The sequence below is a fragment of the Dipodomys ordii genome, unplaced genomic scaffold (genome assembly GCF_000151885.1).
Source record: "Dipodomys ordii isolate 6190 unplaced genomic scaffold, Dord_2.0 Scaffold13, whole genome shotgun sequence".
In the NCBI taxonomy this organism is placed as follows: domain Eukaryota; kingdom Metazoa; phylum Chordata; class Mammalia; order Rodentia; family Heteromyidae; genus Dipodomys; species Dipodomys ordii.
The window spans coordinates 14,268,896-14,285,771 of NW_012267229.1; the positions used below are offsets into that span (position 1 = coordinate 14,268,896).

The window sequence follows — 16,876 nt, forward strand, 5'->3', positions numbered from 1 at the left end:
AGTGAGAATGAAGGTTCCTGGCCCTATTGTGGGGAGTGTGTGATGAGACTGTGCTTTTCTCAAAGCCACAAGCTGACCACCCTGGAGGTTGAGACAAGAACCAACTGGGCTGGGCCTCAGTGTGGGAGCAAAGGAACAGATACCAGATCATTTGTTAAAGGAAAAACAAGGGGCCAGGAAGGTGGCTCAGTGGTAGAGTCCTTGCCTTGCATGCAAGAGGCCCTGGGTTTGATTCCTCAGAACCACATAAAGCAGAAAAAGCTGGAAATGGCACTGTGGCTCAAGGGTAGAGTGCTAGCCTTGAGTAAAAAAAAAAAAAAAAAAATGCAGCTCAGAGACAGCACCCAGGCCCTGAGTTCAAGCCCCAAGACTGGCAAAAACAAAACAAAACCCAACAAGGTTTCCTCCAGGGAGGCACTGGGCCCACAGAAAAGTCCGTCTGTACATCCCGTTTCCTTTGAAAATTTTGGAGAAAATGCGTGGTGAGCCATCTGAGGGACAGGAGGAAGGAAGCCCTGTCTGCCAGTTAGCTTGTGGGAAGGGGCGCCCTAACTCCTGAAGGGAGCCATGTAACTCCATGGTGGCTCCAGCAGAGCCCAGGGCCTAGGGAAAGGTTGGAGGAACCAAAATAAATGAAATAGCGTCACCTTCAAAATAAGAAAAGAAGCCATCAATGTGTAAGCTGCTCAAGGGGCAATCAAAAGTCTTCAGACGAACAGTGTGACGATTTCATTACTGTTACAGATAGCTGTTCTAAAAAGGAAAAAAGGCAATATTTGAATGCAGTTTATTGCCTTCTTTGTGTTATACACAAAGAATTCCTCCATAGATGTTTCCAGCTTGAGAAACCAGGGCCTGTGTGAATTCTTCACACCTGACTGATTTCAAAAAGAAAGCGATGATTACTCACAAAAGGAAGAAAGTTCATTGGGTGGGTGAGCTGGGGACACCTGACTATGTCTGTCATCCTGAGGGAAGATCTGGGGGAGAAGGGGTACCTGGGTGGGTGGGGTACAGAGCCCTAGAACTACAGTCAGCAGCCCAGACCTGGTTCCAGCGACCTCCCCCAACCTCCCCCAACCTCCCACCCCCAACAACACACACACACACACCAGCCTTCTCTGGTCTCAGGCGCCTGATGACTTTGCAGCCAAAGAGCTGACTGCTATCTGGAGAAAGACAGCAGCTCAAGGTCCCTTAGGGTTGCTGAAGGGCCAGGCCAGTAGGAGCAGGAAGCATGGATTAGTGGTCACACCGGGATGTCTCAGCTGGGACAGCTAATCCTTAATGCCTCACTGGAGATTCTCAATGAGACATTCATCCCACGACCCCTTGAGGGCCAAAGCCTTTGTCCCCAAGAGACAGGTACCTTTCTTTTGGGGGAGACTTCCTGGAAGGTAAGAGGTGGTGGCTGTCATGGCTTCTTTCCGGAACATCTCAGATCTGCTTGCCTGGACCTCCCATGACCTGGGACAATAACCAGCTTCACCAGCCACCACGAGCCCTTTCCGTCAGTTACATAATCTCACTGCCACTGTAGCTCCGGGGTTTTTCTCCTCCCCAGGATCTTAGAGTCTGCTCTCACAAGCTGCTTCACCTCACCCCCACCGCATACAGCAGGAAGTCGAGGCTCCACCAGGCAAAGCCCTGGTGCAGGTCCCACTACCCAGCAACACAGAGTGAGGGTTTGAACCCAGGCCTGCCCAACCAGAGCCAGGCTCTGGCCAGCCACCCCCACCCCACTCTGCTGATATCCCCGACTTGCCTGCCACTGAGACCCAGAGACAAGGTGTTCACCTCATTTTACAAACGGGGCAACTGAGGCCTGGGGCCAGCTGACAGGTCAGAGGTTACCACATGCTGCTCAGCCACCCTCCCCAAAGCTGTGTTCTTGGGGTGCAGAATACCCTTGTCAAAAGATTTCATCCACCCTACCCACCCCCAGCACTGAGCCCCACTGCCAGGGAAGGGGGTATCATGGGGTTTTGGAGCTTGATGGCAGGCAACTAAGAGTCAACTGAGGACTGGTTGAAGCCACAGCCACAGCCAGGCTCTGACAGGGGCCTGGCTGCCACCTTACTCTGTGCTCTAGTCCTAGGCTGTGATCCCAGAAGCACAGAGCTGTCCTCCCTTGTCACACTCCCTGGTCACACTCACGTGGAGAAGAGGCCCAAGGGTCCTGGCTGAGTTGCAGAGGGAGAGCAGAAGGGGCCCAGACCACTCTGCCCCAGCCCAAGGCCTTGGGGACTCCCACCTGAGTCTCTGTGCTGTTCCGGATGGACACAGGCCCCGAACACCCAGAATTACAATCAGCTCAGACAACACGGCCGAAGGGAGCACGGCGTGCAAACCCGAGGCCACCACCGCTCTGCCAGCTGGCCGCAGCCCACTGTGGGTGCCAGGCTCTTCTCCAGGGGCCAAACTGGTAAGTCATTCCTGCACCTCTTTTCCTCAACTGGAAAATGGCTCTCCAAACCTGCGTGCTGGAATCATGGGAGGCCTGCACTAGCAGGCATGTGTATCTGAAGCACCAAGCCCATCTCTAAGGCACCAAGCAGCTGCCGGCCCTTTCCCCTTCACCCTCTCCACTTATTTAGGTCCTGAGTCCTGGGGTGGGGATGGGAGTGGGGAGAAGAATATGACTCACTACTACCCCCAAGAGGCTGCACCCTGGAACTGCTGTGCTCACATTTGGGGCACCAACACATATCCCAGCTTTTCCCTTCTTGTCTGTGAGGCCTAGAGTGAGCAGTCCTCTCCTCCTCCAGCCTCACTCTGAAAAGGGGGGAGCAAAACCACTGCTCCTATGAAGCTGATGGAGGATGCAATGGGGTGAGGTAGAAAAAGGCCCTGGCTAATTTTTTTTTTAATGGCAGCTATCATCAGCTGAGGGCTCTTTGCGTATTTACCAAGTGCTGTGCCCTGGCCATGCAGGGATGGCAAGGTGGTGTCGAGGATGAGCTGACTCTGGAGGTCTGGGTGGGGATGAGCCTCGAGGACTCAAGGGGAAAGACACCTGTGAGTCCTGGGGTCCAACCAGCCCGTCCCTGGTTCATCACTAGCTAGAGCCCCTGAGCTAGATGACCAAGGGACCAGACTCAGGCGCCCGTATTTCAAGCCAGCCTCCTGAGTGGGTTCAACTAATCTTGATCTTGTCTTGATCTTCGTGGGACAGGAGCACACCACGTGGCAGCATGGGCTGCACAGGCAGCTCTGCTGTGCACTTGAGAGGAGGAAGCCAACTCATGTTGATTTAGGGGAGAAAAAAAAATCCAGGCATGCTGGTGTACACCTGTTGTCTTAATACTTGGGAGGCTCAGGAGTTCAAGGCCAGCCTGAGCTACAGAGCAAGACCTTGTCAACAACAACAACAAATAGCAGTAGCAACAATAAAGGAGGAGCAAGGGACACGTTTGAGCTGAAAACTCCAGGGGCATCTCTTCGGGTATTTCTGGATCCAGGCCTCAAATGATATACATTCTGTCATTTTCTGTGTTTTGACAGATAAATTATATAACAGACCCAGGCGTTCTGGGAAGTCCACAATCCCCCTGGCATGAACAGTCATTTTATTTCCCTCAGGGAAGAACCAACTAGATTCTGTGAAATGAACTCCTCAGTGCAGGCCAAGAAGTGTGTCTGTTTTCTTCATGTGAGTCCAGTCTTATTCGTGTGTGTGTGTGTGTGTGTGTGTGTGTGTGTGTGTGTGTGTGTAGTGAAAGAGACTTATACAAGTATATAAATCCAGAATGTGCTTATTCAAGAATTCTTCACAGGACCAAGCATGGTAGCAGCTACTTATAATACCAGGTACTCCGGAGGTAAAGATAGAAAGATCATAGTTTAAGGCCAGATCAAGCAAAAAAATCTCTGAAACTTTATCTCAAAAACAAACCATGTTGCTGGGTGCCAGTGGCTCACACCTGTAATCCTAGCTACTCAAGAGGCTGAGATCTAAGGATTGCAGTTCAAAACCAGCCCAAGCAGGAAAGTCTGTGAGATTCTTAGATCCAATTAACCACCAGAAAACCAGAAGTGGCACTGTGGCTCAAGTGATAAGAGCGCTAGCCTTGAGCTGAAGAGCTCAGGGACAGCACCCAGGCCCAGAGTTCAAACCCTACAACTGACCAAAAAAACAAAAGTATAACAAACCAAGCATGGTGGGCTCATGGGTGTCATCCCAGCGCAGAGGGAGTTGGAGGTAGGAGAATAGTTCTCTGCAGCTGGCCTGAGCAAAATCTCAACACCCTATCAAAAAAAAAAAATGAAACAAAGACTGGGACTCTGGCTCAAGTGGTAGAGCGCTTGCCCAGCAAACGAGGGCCTGAGTTCAAGTCCCAGAATCACCAAAACCAAACAAAATAACAACAACAACAAAAATTCCCTATGCTTGGGGCTGGGAAGGTGGCTCAGTGGTAGAGCGCTTGCCTTGCATGCCTGAGGCCCTGGGTTCGATTCCTCAGCACCACATAAGCAAAGAGAAAAAAGCCGGAAGTGGCATTGTGGCTCAAGTGGTAGAGCGCTAACCTTGAGCTGAAGAGCTGAGGAACAGGGCCCAGGCCCAGAGTTCAAGCCCCACGACTGGACAAAAAAAAAAAAAAATTCCCTATGCTGTCAGTGGAGTAGAACCCAGAGCCTCTCAAGAAGAAAGGGGTGTAGTTTCTCTCCATAAAGGTGAGCTTCACCTAGGAGAGGCCAGACTGGGAGCTCTCAAAGGGGTACAGCCAAGGCCTGTCTCCACGCAAGCTGGGGGCAGAATGGCTAGTGACCCATCTCCATAGAAATCAGGTCATAGATGCTGTTTACAACCGGCCCCAGGGGGACCAGAGCTCTTCATTCTCTGAAGTCAGCTGGGAGGGTGTGCCAGGGGGAAAAGCTCGCTTTGTTCTGGGTGGGTGGGAGGGGAGTGGCGGAATGGCTATGCTGGGGTCTGGGAAAGGGGAGGGGAAGAGAGGAGTCTGGGTGTCCAGGAGGAGGAAAGAGGAAACAGGAGGCTCAACAGGATCTCTGAACTCTCAGAAGTATGGCTCGCTGTCACGTGGAATACCCACCTCCCATCCCCCCCCCATCTTTGCAGCCTCCTGTCCAGTTTCTGAGATTGCTGCTGATCGGGCCTCACTGCCTCCTCAGGTAGAGGCTGGTTTTAATCAGACTTCCCGGAGGGAGAGGGTGTGTCCCTGTGGGACCCTAAGGCACAAGATCTGCCCCCCTCACCCCTAGGGAGAAACAAGTCCAGATGTGAGGAAGCTGAGGCTGGAGCAGTGGGAGGTGCCAGCTCAGATGGGCACCTGGGAAGGGCATGAGGTGACCCAGACCACTGGGAAGGAGAGTTCCACCCCAGAGGAAGTGGGATCGGCTTGTGTGAAGGCCAGAGGAGAAGAGGCCAGCGTCTTCCAGGAAAGGAGGCTAGCAGGGGCTCAAGGGTGGAGACTGGGTTAGGATTAATCGGGGAAAGGACATGGAGGCCTTTGAAGCTGGAGGGATGGGAGTTGGGGGCGGGGATAAGTCTCAGAGGGATACCCTGGCTTGGAAGTAGGTTATCTCCTGATGCTGACCACACAGCATCAAACAAGATGCCACCTTTCTGGACTTTTCTGTGGGCTCCAAGTGAGACTAATGCAGAAACTTACCATGCTCATTCTCACATTCTACCCACAAGATGGAAAGGGAAGCTTTTGGGGTTCCTGGTCTTCCCATCATCACAGATATCACACTGAGGCCCTGGAGAGAGGGAGGACGGGATAGAGGGATTTGTGAGCCTCTCCCCGGTTCTATTTCCGTCTTGCCAGGTGACCTCAGCTGGCAGTTTTCCTCTTGGAGCCTTGGTTTCCACACCAAGATTTCCAGTTCTTATCAGAACCTTCTCCAGTTCAACCTGTCCTGCATGTTCCCCTTACATTCACCCCTGACCTCCTCCTGGGCAGCTACGAGCTCTGTGCGACCCAGTCTTAGTCTTGGCAGAAGGCTCCCCCCAACATCCATCACTGTAACTCCAATGTCCGGGGTGACCTTTACGTTGGGTGTCTCTTGGCCCAGCCTAGGCTATTTTCTTTGGAGTCTCCTTGGATGGGACGGTCAGGAAGCAGGAATCGCCTCTCATCCCATCACCAGCATATAAGGGCCACCAGCACCGTCAGAAACCCAGGAGAAGGTGTAGGGGAACAAGCACCTGCGAGCACCGTCTTCCACGCCTGTGAGTGCTGGGCTCTCCCCTCGTGGCTGCCCACATTGGTAGAGAGGGGTGTCTTCACAAGACTTCGAGGGCTGCTGGGATCAGAGTAGACCAATTTAGAGAAAGATAGATTCTGAGATGTCTCAGATCAATGAGCAATGCAATGGTGTCATCAATGAGCAATGCAATGGTGTCATGTGGAATCCATTGATTAAGCCTACACTTTGTTCAAGATATAGTTTGCCTACTTGCTTATAGGCTTTTATTGGGATCTTGGGGTCCAAGAGGGATGTCTCAGTTCTTGTTCTAAGGAGGGAGCTTACAGCCTGGTAGCAAAGGCATTAGGTAATTGATATGCACTAGTCAGGGAATGAAGGCAGTCGGGTGGTAGGTTAAAGATGCTGGGGAAGGGCTCAGGTGGGCCATAGTGGAGAAATGGAGGGTGACAGTGAGCAAGGAGAAAGCCACTTCAGGCTGAGAAGTCAGCATGGGTAAAGTTCCTATGTCATCGCAGGCTGACCACAGTGAATCCCAGCCCCTCCCTCGCTGGCTAGATGGCTCTGGGGGAGAGGCTCTGGGCTTTCTGACCTGGGCTGCCCATCTGTCGACCAGATAGCCACATGTGCTTTACAGGAAGGTTAAGCTGGGAATGACAGGTTTTCACTGACCATTCTTTTTCCTCTTGTTTCTCCAATGACTATCCTGGTGTCAAGACTGAAGATGTTTCAGCTTTGGAAACTTGTTCTCTTGTGCGGCCTGCTCAATGGGGCCTCGGCGTCTGTTCTTGGAGATTTCAGTGGCACCCTGAGTAAAACTGTGGACAATCTGAAACCTATTATTGAAGGTGATAATCTGAAATCTGTTGTTCAAGGTGATAACAGTGTGCTTCAAGGTGAGTCAGTGAGAATGTGACCATCAAGTACCACTCAGACCTTAATACTGTGCCTGCAATACTAGAGGCTACCACCAGGAGATGCCCTTCACAGCTGATTTACTTAGATGGTTCTTCCGTTTTTCATTTTATTATAATAAATAAGGGTAAAATAAATATCCTCTTACATATTTTATCCTGATAAACTTTTGACAATATGGGCATAGGATAAGTTCCTAAAAGTGAGATTTCAAAAATTCAAAAAGCATGTACATTTTTCAATTAAATACTGGCAAATAATTCCTATATTAACATTTTCTCCAGCTGAGAGAGTTTCTTTTCTCCATCTTTCTTCCCCCTTCTCTCCTCCTTCTTCCCCCTTCTCTCCTCCCTGGTCTGGGCAGCTTTAAATCTTTTGCTAGTCTTGTAGATGAATTGAAAGTTACTTCTCTTTGCATGTCTTTAAATATGAGAACTTTCTTGTTTTTTTAAAAAATGTATTTATTGTGCCTTCACATACTTTAACGAAAACATTTTGTCTGTGTTCTTAGAATATTCTCCGGTTGGTGATTGACTCTATCCTGCTGATCTGTATTAATCTGTGAGAATTAAAGGAGTACTATTTCTCTATAAACCTACCCACTTACCTTTAATTATTCTTCCATTTTATAAAAGAACTTGGCTTTTTCTTCATTTTTCTGGAAATTCTTACAGGACACTGAAAATCAGTTCTGGTAGGAGGAGGCAACTTCTGCAAATGGCTGCCTTTCAAACCTTGTCAAGGATTAAGCAACCTTCAAAAATAAAGACAGTACTTGTTCTGGAATTTCGCAGCTGAAAACTGAAGCCTAGCCTTTCTTTTCTTTTTTTTGGGGGGGGGGCGGTCCAGTTGTGGAGCCTGAACTCTGGGCCTGGGCACTGTCCCTCAGCTCTTCAGCTCAAGGCTAACTCTCTACCACTTGAGCCACAGTGCCACTTCTGGCTTTTTTTTTCTTACATGGTGCTGAGGAATCGAACCCAGGGCCTCGAGCATGCAAGGCAAGTGCTCTACCACTGAGCCACTTTCCCAGCCCAAGTCTAGCTTCTTTCTTTCTCTGCTCTCTCCTTCCCTCTCCAATGCTTTGTTTCACCTTGAATTAGTAATGCTTTGTTGTTTCTCACTTGAATTTTCTACACATCTTGAACTCTTTCACAGGCAATATCCAACATCTGTGGTGACTTTTTTTTTCTTCATTTTGTCCCTGGGTTCCCAGGGCCTCACAATAGGACATCCTCCTCCTGCTACTATAGAAAATTACTATCTTCTCAGCTGCTACAAAACTGCCATTCCGGGCCCCATTTTCTACTCCCATGAATTGGAGCCATATTTCCTCCTCAATACCAAATTTTCCCCTTTTTATTATACTCTCTCATTTTGCTTGACTTGGTTTTTTTTTTTCTCAAACTGATGTACCTCCTTTAAAGCCATAGACCTCAGTCACCATAGACAGATGTACACACAATATCAATGGCTAATGGATCAATTGCTTTATTGGTAAATGATGTGTGTTAGTATGAGGGCCGCATGGGGAGGAAGAAAGGCTCCCTTGCTCTGGGACTAGACACAATGTTTAACCTTTGGACCTTTATTTCTTCATCTGTCAAATGAAAGTAATACCAACATCTATCTCCTTGGGTTGTCATAGAAATGACTGTCTTCCCTGGTAAGCCTGTCTGTTTTCTGAGTGAGTGGTATATGACACTGCATGGTGACTTGTCTTGGCAGGTGACATCCTGAAAATCAACGACAAACTACAAGAGATCCAGCAATCCCAGTCTTTCCTCCAGATCAAAAACCAGCTTCTGGATACCACAAACTTGTTGCAAAGTCCCTTGTCTTTGCTGACAGCAAATGGAATTCAGTACGTTGGTACTTTACGTTGTTTTGCCCACAAAAGAGGGACAATACTTTTTAAAATATGTCTTTAAAGAAGTCAGAGTAAGATCAAGCCATATTTTCCCCAGCTCCACCACTGTGGTCTGAGGCCAGCCCTTCCCCTGATCATTCACCCCCCCCCCTCAGCATGAGTAGATGAGGTCTGCACTCAAGGACCTGTCTGAGCATCTCATGGGGTTGAGTTTTTCAGGATGAATCATTTTGTTCATCCTCAACTCCACCTGTTTTCTGGTTCCTATAGATTTTCCCAAAGAATAAGGCTATTCTCTAAATACAGCTAAAGAGAAAAGTTTGAAACCCACTGGGGAAACAAACAGGAAATCCATACCTCTTGCGGGTAGTTGGCGCCATGCATGCATGGACTTGGAGACATGAAGTTCTGGGTTCACATTCTGGCTTTGGCACTTATTCTCGGGGCACCATCCTATCAGTCTGTCCTGGGAGGCAGACAGTAGCCGTTCTGAGCAGGCACAGTGAGGCCTGGGAGGAGGGGGCAGAGGTTGGTGAGGCCCAAATTCTTGGCAAATCACAGGCCAGAGAGTGTTGCCGCAAATGGCTGCCCCAGGAGCTAATAAACCATCAATATTGTGGGTTTTGATCAGGCTGAAAATCACCGACATTGCCATGCTGGGTATTAAACCTGAGTTGTCTGCCAACGGCAAAGACCTCCAGCTGCGAGTCCCACTTACTGCCAAAGTGTCTGTGGTCCTGTGAGTACTGATGACTTAGACCTGGGTTGGGCCCGTTGGGGACTTGGGGCTGAGATGTGGCCGGTAACCTCAGTTTTCCAATCTGTAAATGAGGGGAACTTTCTCAGATTCAAACTCCCGATCTTTAAAAATAGTCTAGTAAGCTTTGACAAGTCTCTCTGAACACTCCATCTAATATACTTTTGAAATTATGACATTGATTTCATTGGGCTGGGTGCTAATTACGGCTCATACCTGAAACCTAACTACTTAGGAAGCTGAGGTTGAGGTTCAAAACTAGCCTGGGAAGAAAAGTCTGTGAGACTCTTTTTTTCCCCCTGGTAAATATTATTCTATATGATCAGATGCACATAGGCATTGTGCCTTTGGGTTCCTCTCTTAAGGGATCTGTGAGACTTTTTTTTAATTGTGAAAATACCGTACAGAGGGGTTACAATTACATGGGCAAGATAACGAGTACATTTCTTATCAGCATTGTTGCCTCCTCCTTTGTTTCCCCTTCCCATCCCTTCCCATACTGCCCCCCCTACCTGATCCTCCACCCCCCCACCAAAGTTGTAAATTTCATTTTTCGACATAACCACTTGTACATCTCATTGTTGTCTGTGAAACTCTTATCTCCAATTAATCAGCAGAAAGCTGTGGCTTGGGTGGTAGAATACCAGCTTAGAGAAAAACAAAAAATCCAACCAGCAGCATCTTTACAATATTTTTTTAATCCAATCAAGGGCAAGAGGACTGACTCAAAAAAAAAAAAGGGAGAAAGGGAGGGAGGGAGGGAGGGAGGGAGGGAGGGAGGAAGGAAGGAAGGGAGGGAGGAAGGAAGGAAGGAAGGAAGGAATACCTAATTGGAAAACTTGAGAACATTCTTTGGCAAAATTTCTCCCAGCATTATTTTATGCCTCCATAGTCTCTAAATAGCAGGGAGCATTACAAATAAATACACATTATAATGTGCATTATACCCTAAACTGCCTACATATAAAATGTAATTTTAATTTTAAAAGAGCTACACAGGGAAATCATTAGTGAGACACTGAATAAAAATTTCCTATGAGCTAAACCCTCATGGCCTTGATTGTGTAACATGGTGCATGTAGACATCACCCACCCAGGCAGAGGAAGACAGGGAACCATGTGGAAGCAGTCTCCATCGCTGATCACTGTGGTTCTCATTTCCTTCAGGCCTCTCCTTAAGCAGGTGTTGGACTTGTCAACCACTGTGGATCTTGTGGGCGGACTCGCAATTGAAAAGGATCCCCAGACCAAACAGCTGAAGGTAACCTTGTCAAAATGCTCCATTGACTTAGACAAACTCTCCATCTCCATACTGAACAGGTAAGACCGCCTTCTGTCTCTGCAAAGGTGAGGCTCATGGACTTGGGGACCCCCTAATTCCACTCCTGTCCTAGTACTTGAGAGGTCAGCTCTCCCAATAACTTAGAACTCTATAACTAGCTGAATCTTTTGAAGTCTCAGTTTTCACATAGGTAATGTGGGGACAATAATGGTGCTTACTCATAGCCTTCTAAAAATGGAAGGCCAGAAAATAAACCTTTAACAAGAGCCTGAGCTATCTCAAACTCTCAGCAATCATCCCAGCCAAGCTGACTCAAAGAAGGGTTCAACTCCATCACTGAGGCAGGAGATGTTAACCATAATCATGAATCTCAATTCTATCAATGTCCATGTTACTTATGCCTTTGAAGCTCTCTTGTTAGGTGCATGCATGCGTAAGAGGCTGTTACATCTTCCTGGAGAATTAAGATCTATCTATCCTTACAGAATGATGGATATGTAACATGATATTTAAATTGCATCTGCTTTCTTGCCTTGCTTGAGTGGGGGGTGGGGGGAGCCCATCAGGAGCTCTCATTTCACATTGGTCTCCACCCACTAGCAAATTCCTGCAATAAGAGCTTGAAATCCTAATCTGTCTCCATTGAAATCATTCATCCCTGTTAATCCACAAAATCTACATCTTAAACTATGTGTTTGAAAAAGCAGGTTTGGCTCAGAAAAGAAGGTGGAGGGAGAGGGGGTGGCTCTGGCCCTCACTGGGAGAATAAAATTTGTCTAGCCAAGGCCTAGCGCGGGTGGTCAACCCCGGTGACCATGGCCAGAGGCTCCAGCCCCTCCCAACCACAGCGTGTGATCACAGTTGGCCCAGAAACCTCCTAAAAACCAAAGGAATGGATCCACAACTCTGAGGTGCAATGCTAGAGGCCCGAGCCCGTTAGACCCGGCCTTGCCCGGAAGTCACAGGGGACTGCCTCCTGCCATGTTGGATCTGTGTCTCTATCTGTAGAATGGGCTGCCGCTCCAAATTCTCTCTGAGCTTCTTTTCTCACTTTGGGTCCAGTCCGGAGCCCTCCCCCTAGTCGTGTAGCCCATCCTCGTTCTGCTCCTGACACACTGGGCTTTTGCTCTATAATTCGGACAAGTTTTATTCCTACCACAGGACCTTTGCAAGCCATGGTCTAGATACCTGGAACACCTTTCTCCTCACTCCAACTCAATGTATCTCATCATCCTCTTAGCAAAGTTTGTCTATTCTGTCTCTTAATAGTCTACTCTGGCCCTTCAGAGTTCACATCATAGCTTTCTATTTGTTTGGTTGCATATTTACTTTGCTCATTCTTTTAGCCCAAAATGTGTGTCATATCGGCTATATGTAACTTAATCACTGCCCTAAACTTTGGAGAATTCAGGACCAACAGAGTCCATCCTGAAGTTCCTTCTAAGGGCAAGACAAGCAGATAGGCATCCAGACCAACAAGGAAAGGGGTGAGCCCTGCACTGGGCATTACACTTAACAGGACATGGTGAGAGTCAGGCCCTGCCTTAAATGATCAGTCCGTGAGGGCTGCCTGGAGGGAGTGACAGTTGTACTGAAAGTTGAAGATGGTGTTGGCCAGGTTCACTTCATTTTGCCCAGTTGGATGCCTGGCATACATACATGGCTGACAGCATGGGTTGAAGGGAGGAATGAATGATGAGGTCTCAGAGTTGTGAGGAGACTCTCCAGATGCCCTGGGTAAGGAGCTGTCGGGGTGGGTGATAGGTGACAGCCCTCTGCATGAGGGTACCCTCTGTGGCTGGGAGGGCAATTCAGAGTCCAGGGCACATCTGTCTTCAAGGTGTTCTGCCCACTTGACCAGGTTTTGTTGGTTCTTCATCTTTTTCAGAAGAATCTGGCTGCTCAACAACTTACTGGATATGACTTCTGGTGTCCTGAGGACAGGAGTGTCCTTCCTGCTGCAAAATCTTGTGAGTCTCTCCCCTCCCCCACTCACCTCCCACCACTCCTCATACCCACAGCTAGGTCTTGGAGCAGGGGCAGAAGTGGCATTCACTGGGCTGATCTGGCTGTGGTGGGCTCCTCCTCAGTATCTCAGCCTGAGGGGCACAGGGCCTGGCATTGCTGAGATCATAGGACCCATATCTTGCATGTTGCCCATTGCCTTGTTTTGTTTTGTTTTGTGAGCCTGTCCTGGCCTTTGAACTCTGCCCTGACTTTGAACTTTTATGCTAAAAGCTAGAGCTCTACCACCTAAGCCACATATCTGCTTCTGGCTTTTTGGTGGTGGATTGGAGAAAAGAGTCTCACAGAGGCTAGGCACCTGTAATCCTAGCTACTAGCTGTAATCCTGAGATCTGAGGATCTCGGTTCAAAGCCAGCCCAGGCAAGGAAAGTCCTTGCAACTCATCTCCAATGAACCACCAGAAAATTGGAAGTGGCTCTGTGGCTCAATTGGTAGAGTGCTCACCTTTAGCTGAAGAGCTGAGGGACAGTGTCCAGGTCCAGAGTTCAAGCTTCATGACTGACCAAAAAAAAGAGTCCCAAGGACTTTTCTGCTTGGACTGGCCTCCAACCACAATCTTCAAATCTCAGCCTCCTGAGTAGCTAGGATTACAAGGATGAGCCACCAGCACCCAGGTTGTCTTTATAGATAGGTTGATGAAGAGAGAGAGAGAAAGAGAGAGAGAGGGAGGGAGGGAAGGAGGGAAGGAGGGAGGGAGGGAGGATAGATGGTTAATAGATGATGAGAGAGAGAGAGAGAGAAAGAGAGAGAGAGAGCAGGAAAAGAGGAGGAAAGTTCACTCTCAGGCCCTGCCCCAGTTTTCTCATAGGCCTCCGCAGGTGACAGGATGAAGGTATGCCCTAAGAACAGCGCCGATAGTCCCTAGGAAATATGGGAACCTTCAAAGATCCCTGAGTTTCCAAGCTGAAAGTTTCTGAGAATCTACTTCTGGACTCTTTAGATTCTAGACTCCTAGTAGTTTGAGGTTTTAGACTTGGAGCGCCTGAGGTGGGGGGTTCCATTGTTCACAGATCCTGAGGTCAAAGTTTCTCAGATGAGGAAGCCAGCCTCAGTGGGGTGGCAGGCATGCATTTCCTGTTGAGAACTATCTTTCTTTCCTCCTCCCCCCCACCCCCCCCACCCCTCTTCCCTTCCTGTCTGTTAGGTGTGCCCATTGCTCCAGACCCTGATCAACAGTCTGAACTTGTCTCTCGGTTCTGACATTCTGAGTGGTAAGTCACAGTCCGGGGAAGGGCGTATGCGAACACACAGCCCTGCACCTGGCCTGGTCAGGCCTGGTTAGGAAGTCCAACATGCAGGGCAAGAAGGGGATGGGGTTGTCTTTCTGCTACTCAAGGAAGCTCTATGGCCTTTAGGTGACCAGGTATCATAGGGCTGGGGGCACTGTGAGGGGGACACTGAAGGCACCAGGGCCCTGGACGTAGCTTTATGAAAATGGCCTTAGGCAGTCACCTTGGATCCTGTCAGCAGCCCTGCCCTGTGCAGTAGGGACTGTCATTATAGCCATTTCACAAGAGGGGAGCTAGGGCACCCCTGAGGTCCCACAGCTGCCACTGGCCCCTCGAGGGTAGTAGCTAGTGGTCTCTGGTCTGTGCCGTTTTCCATGGCAGAGACTGAGGCCTGCTCCTGATTTTGTCCTTCAGCTGTCCCTGCTGACCTGCAAGCCATCCTCTGAAGAGGAAGCACGTGGAGGACTGCTGTGGTGCCACCTGCTGGTAAGGGCCGGCTCTGCACCACCATGCACAGAACCTGTGGGGAAGCAAGCAAGAACCAGGCTGGGCTTTGCTTCTTTTTCCAGCAAAGACTGAGCCCTAAAATGAATTCCAATCTAAGTCCCCATCCTGGCCCCAGACTGAGCCCTGATTCTGGCTACCATCAACTCTGAGCCTTGATACACACCTAGACTGAGCCCAGATCCTAGTCACAGACTGAACTTAACGCCGGCTATTGGCTAAGCCCCAAGCTTTGGTTACAGACTGAACCCTGACCTTGATCTCAGACTGATCTACATCCTGATCATATTTCACCTTGATTGTGGCTCAAGTTCTGGCTGCTTTCCAGTCTGTTTCCATCTCCCATTATTCTAGAGAATGGGAGAGGAATGAGGAAGAATGGGGACTAGGTGTCAGAAAAAGGTGCCATGGGGTGCTGTGGGAGGGCTGGGACAGATCAGGGTCCCACGAGGGCTCCCGAGAATGGCAGCCCCCACTGTATTATGACTTCCAACATCCAGACACCCTGTGATCTCATTCTAGGACGATGACCTCGGGGTCCACTTGAATCTTGTGTCATCTCCCTCTGGAAAGTCCCAGGAGAGAGGAAGGCCAAATCCAGCTCCACAGACCTCCCAGACAAACTCTTCACAGTAGGACAGTGGCACGGATACCATTATCCCCTGCTCCCCACTCCCCTCCCCACAATAAAACTGCATTTCTGTACCTGTGTAGCTCTCCTCTGTCCTTCCGTGAGATTTCCTGGTGGAGGAGTAGGGCTGGGACATCCTCATGTCCTCATACAAACGGTGGCACTGAATCAGAGAGAGGGAATGAAACTGGTTTTCTGTGGCAGAACCCAAGTCCATCCAGCCACTCATTTAACAAGTATTTAGTGAGCACCTGCTTTGAGCCAGGAAGACAGTGGAAACATAACAAGAGGCACTGAGTTCAGGCCCATTACTAGTACTCTCTCTCTCTCTCTCTCTCTCTCACACACACACACACACACACACACACATCTATGCAATGATGGTGTGACAGTGTTACTGTAAGTAGAAGCAGTTCCAATCCTCACCTTACTATATGACGTTGGGCCCAAGGTCAGGGCTCCCTTCAGCCTTAGTTTCCTCTTCTAGAAAGCCCGGTTTGCATGAAAGTTCTGAAAGCATCTGTGCCAGCAGTGTGCCAAGGGTAGCTACTGTTACTATAGATGGAGAAGCTGAGACACCCAAAAGGTTACAAGGTGTGCAGTGTTACACAGCACAGAATGCGCACAGCCAGTTAAAACTCAAGGCTCCAGGGTCACGGGCCCCAGCAGCCTCTCCGTGAGGCAGAGCGGATGACCTCACCCACACACAGATCCCCTCCCTTGAGCTCACAGGAGAAAGCTTGCTGGAAGCAGGACCCCTACCAGCCCCCCACGATGTCTTCCCCCTCCACACCTCTCCAGGACACAACACCTCTGACATTCAGATTCGCATCACTCCAGTGTTAACTCTGCCTGACCCTTTGCCTCACAGTATTTGTCTTGGAGGTTGGGCTTGGGTGGGATGGGGGAGAGCTCTACCCTCCTCATCTCCCCCAAGAAAGTTCGCCTTGGAGGACTTTGAAGGATGTGAGAAAACGCAAGACATTCTACCATCTCTGGCTGTCCATTACCCAGGACCATGACACAGAGCCCATTGTAAATCAACCCACAGGACCAGTTGGCCAATAAAAGCCAGGTGACCTAGCCAGGACTCTCCTCATCTATCTTCTTATGAGATGCCACACCAGAGGAAAATGTTGCCTAAACCTGATGCAGTCATAACTAGCCTACGACATGAATCGTGGCTTCAGCTAGGAGAGGTCCACACATAGCAAAAGGACCTTGCCAGCTTTTCCTTTGCTAGCCCTTCCTGCATCAATGGCTTTCACCTTCCTGGTGATAAAATAACTGCTGAGAGAAAATCTTCATGTATATAGTCAGCCAAAAATAAGACAGAAAAACAGAAAGAAAAAAACCCACTTCCCAGCTAGATCAACTACTCTAAGAAACTTTCTGAGAAATCCCAACCCACTCTTTCCATTTATAGCTCCTGGATGCAAAGGAGGTTGGGAAAGATCATTTTTTTTCCTCCGGTTCATCTCAAAACACAAGGAATCA

General features: G+C 49.0%; 1 protein-coding gene across 1 annotated transcript; it reads left to right on the plus strand.

The window, feature by feature from the left end:
- Nucleotides 1–6,865: 6,865 nt before the first annotated feature.
- Nucleotides 6,866–12,070, plus strand: Bpifa2 (BPI fold containing family A, member 2). The gene is made up of 5 exons (XM_013010679.1): nt 6,866–7,064; nt 8,809–8,944; nt 9,582–9,689; nt 10,875–11,027; nt 11,998–12,070. Exons 1-5 carry the CDS (start codon nt 6,866–6,868, stop codon nt 12,068–12,070), a joined length of 669 nt encoding a protein of 222 aa, XP_012866133.1.
- The last annotated feature ends 4,806 nt before the right edge of the window (nt 12,071–16,876 follow it).